We start from the raw sequence: 2,542 nt of genomic DNA on the forward strand, positions 1-2,542 counted from the left end.
CTTGAACTAGAAATTTGAGGAAACTTTTACACAACTGACCCACATAGACAGACACTTCCCTCCGACTTGCAACTTCCATCTCCCTGACTCTTAATTTCTGTCTCCTGGACTCCCTTAAAAATCACAACAACCAAGGATCTGGATGTGGATCTGTGGGCGGGCCGAGAGAAACGTTTATCTGTGCCAACTAATTCCTACAAATTACAAGTGGACCAAAGATTCTGTCCTAGCGCCTCTAATAACTACATGGCTGGTTATTATAAAAGTTTTTCCATTTCGTAAAACTTTTACAAAATGGAAATTCAGCTTTCCCCCGCTCCCTGCCTTCTGCCTTCTGCCCGTAGTTTTTCTTGTCTCTAAAAAAAAGAACGACACACGCACGCATGAAAATGAAACGATCAAAATGTGGAAAAAGTGAAGCAATTTACTGGGACACGTTCTCCCATTACATGGATTCGAAGGATGCAGTCCGCCCCCAAAGTCTCAGTCTCAGTCCCAGTCCCATTCCCAGAGCGGGTGACTTAAGAAATTTCATGCACACACACTCGCACACACACACACACACACACAAGTTTCGCAGTGACTTTGTAAAGCTTTAGCTCCTGGTCTTGGTCCTGGTTACCAATGTCTGTCCCGTACTGAAACCCCTCTTTCTTTGTGTGACAGGATTTGAATTTGAAATTGAAAACAAGTTTATAACGTGAATTGGCAAATATGGAGCTCCAGAAAAGAGGGGAGTCCACGCACGACAGACATTGTCGCACTCCCAGAGACACAGAGAGAGACAGAGAGAAAAATACTCTCCATATGGAAGGAACAAGTGGCTCAAGTAGCAAAACTCTAGAAAGGGCTTTGCACTGGGCCAAGAAACTTTGGCCATGGATTCACTGCTGCCTGGACTTGGACTCGTCGTGGCACTGGTGCTGGAACTGCTACCGGCAACGGTACTGGCACTGGTACCCCTTTGTCGTTTGATGCACATTGAACATTGTTGCCAACACCCCGTCCCGTCCCCCGCCGAACTTTCATTTGCGTAAGTCGTTGCTAGCACATACGCCGTGGGGCAGATTGCTTCTCGCCTTTCTCCGTTTTCCATTCAAATTGTTTTCTCTTTGCATTATAAGCATAAATATGAGAACTTGTATATGCATATGGCCCCTTATACCATATCCATATATGCATACAGCCCCGTTTTATATACATATGTGTATGTGCAAAACTCTGTACTGTAACACACTTTTATGCATTCAAACACACACACACACACACTCGCACTCACACGAACACGCACATTGTGTGTGCCATTTACCTAGAAAAGGAAAACTGCTGTTGCTGTTGCAGTTGCAGTTGCAGTTCCAGTTCCAGTTGCATTTGCAGTTGCAGTTGCATTTTCAATACAGGTCAAGTTTCTTGGTCTTGAAAGGAGGTATGTGTTGGGGGGCTTTGCAGGTGAAAAACAACAAAGACTCACAAACATGTCGATAGTTCTGGCAACTGTTTTACTTAAAATTCAAGTGTTTTTCTTTGCGATAATCGCACTCAGAACAGAATACGAGTATAACTGCACTATCGATACGACAGTAATTTGTCAGTTGGTGAATCAACAAAACCAACAATTCTGAGGAAAGAGAACGCTATAAAAGTTGAGCGATTGGGAAAATCAAGTCAGTTCAATCAGCCCCCTTGAGAGACCAACAATATAATGGAGAAAATCACCCTGTTCGCTTTGATCTGCCTGATCGGGACTGCTGTGGCCACTCCGATGGGTTTCACCCACGCAACGACTTCACCCAAGCAGGCGGGCACTGCTCCAGGGGTTGTGCACTGGACCACGGGCGTCCAAACCAAGGGTTCCACGGCTCTCAACCAAACGAAGACCACAACTAACGGTAAACCTACAGTTCAGGCCGTAAAAGTAACAGCTACAACCGCAGCGCTGCCAGCCGTTCACAACTCCAGTGCCGTCCAGGGATCCACGACGACCGTAGACACAACATTACCCGCTGCATCCGATACCAAGACTCAGGCACCTAATGAGGCCACAACTCCGCCTCCAGCTCATTCTGAGGAGACTGTGACCACCACTGAAGCCGCAACAACCGTAGCAGTAACTGAGCAAATCATTCCAAAAGAGGCTCAGTCTGCTAAGCAGAAGCAACGCAAGGCGAAGAAGTTCGTTTGAGAATGAGGGTAAATGCCCGATATAAACAAAAACATACACATATAAATATCTGAAATATCCATATACCCATATAACATAAATAAAAGAGCGTTTCCAAGGGGAATTATACTTATCTTTCAAATAAATAAAGGAGCTAACCAATAAAATATTTAAAGAGGAAGGAAAATCTGGAATGTGTCTTTTCAAGTATCAATAAATGCAGAATGGGTTTCCTGGGACTTGCTTAAACTCAATGATTTACCCAATGTACAATGCACATGATATACATATATAAATATATATGTAATCTAAGACACATCGCTACTAACACATACTTGACCATATTCGATCCCAACCCACTTCGAGTACTATATCTGCAAG

At 44.1% G+C, this 2,542-nt stretch overlaps 1 protein-coding gene across 1 annotated transcript; it reads left to right on the top strand.

Moving 5' to 3' along the window:
- The first annotated feature begins 1,702 nt into the window (after positions 1 to 1,702).
- On the top strand, positions 1,703 to 2,182 carry LOC6596158. The gene has a single exon (XM_002021099.1). The coding sequence runs from the start codon at positions 1,703 to 1,705 to the stop codon at positions 2,180 to 2,182; it is 480 nt and encodes a 159-aa protein (XP_002021135.1).
- The last annotated feature ends 360 nt before the right edge of the window (positions 2,183 to 2,542 follow it).

This window comes from Drosophila persimilis, unplaced genomic scaffold (genome assembly GCF_003286085.1).
Source record: "Drosophila persimilis strain 14011-0111.01,24,50 unplaced genomic scaffold, DperRS2 tig00000431-arrow-pilon, whole genome shotgun sequence".
Taxonomy (NCBI): domain Eukaryota; kingdom Metazoa; phylum Arthropoda; class Insecta; order Diptera; family Drosophilidae; genus Drosophila; species Drosophila persimilis.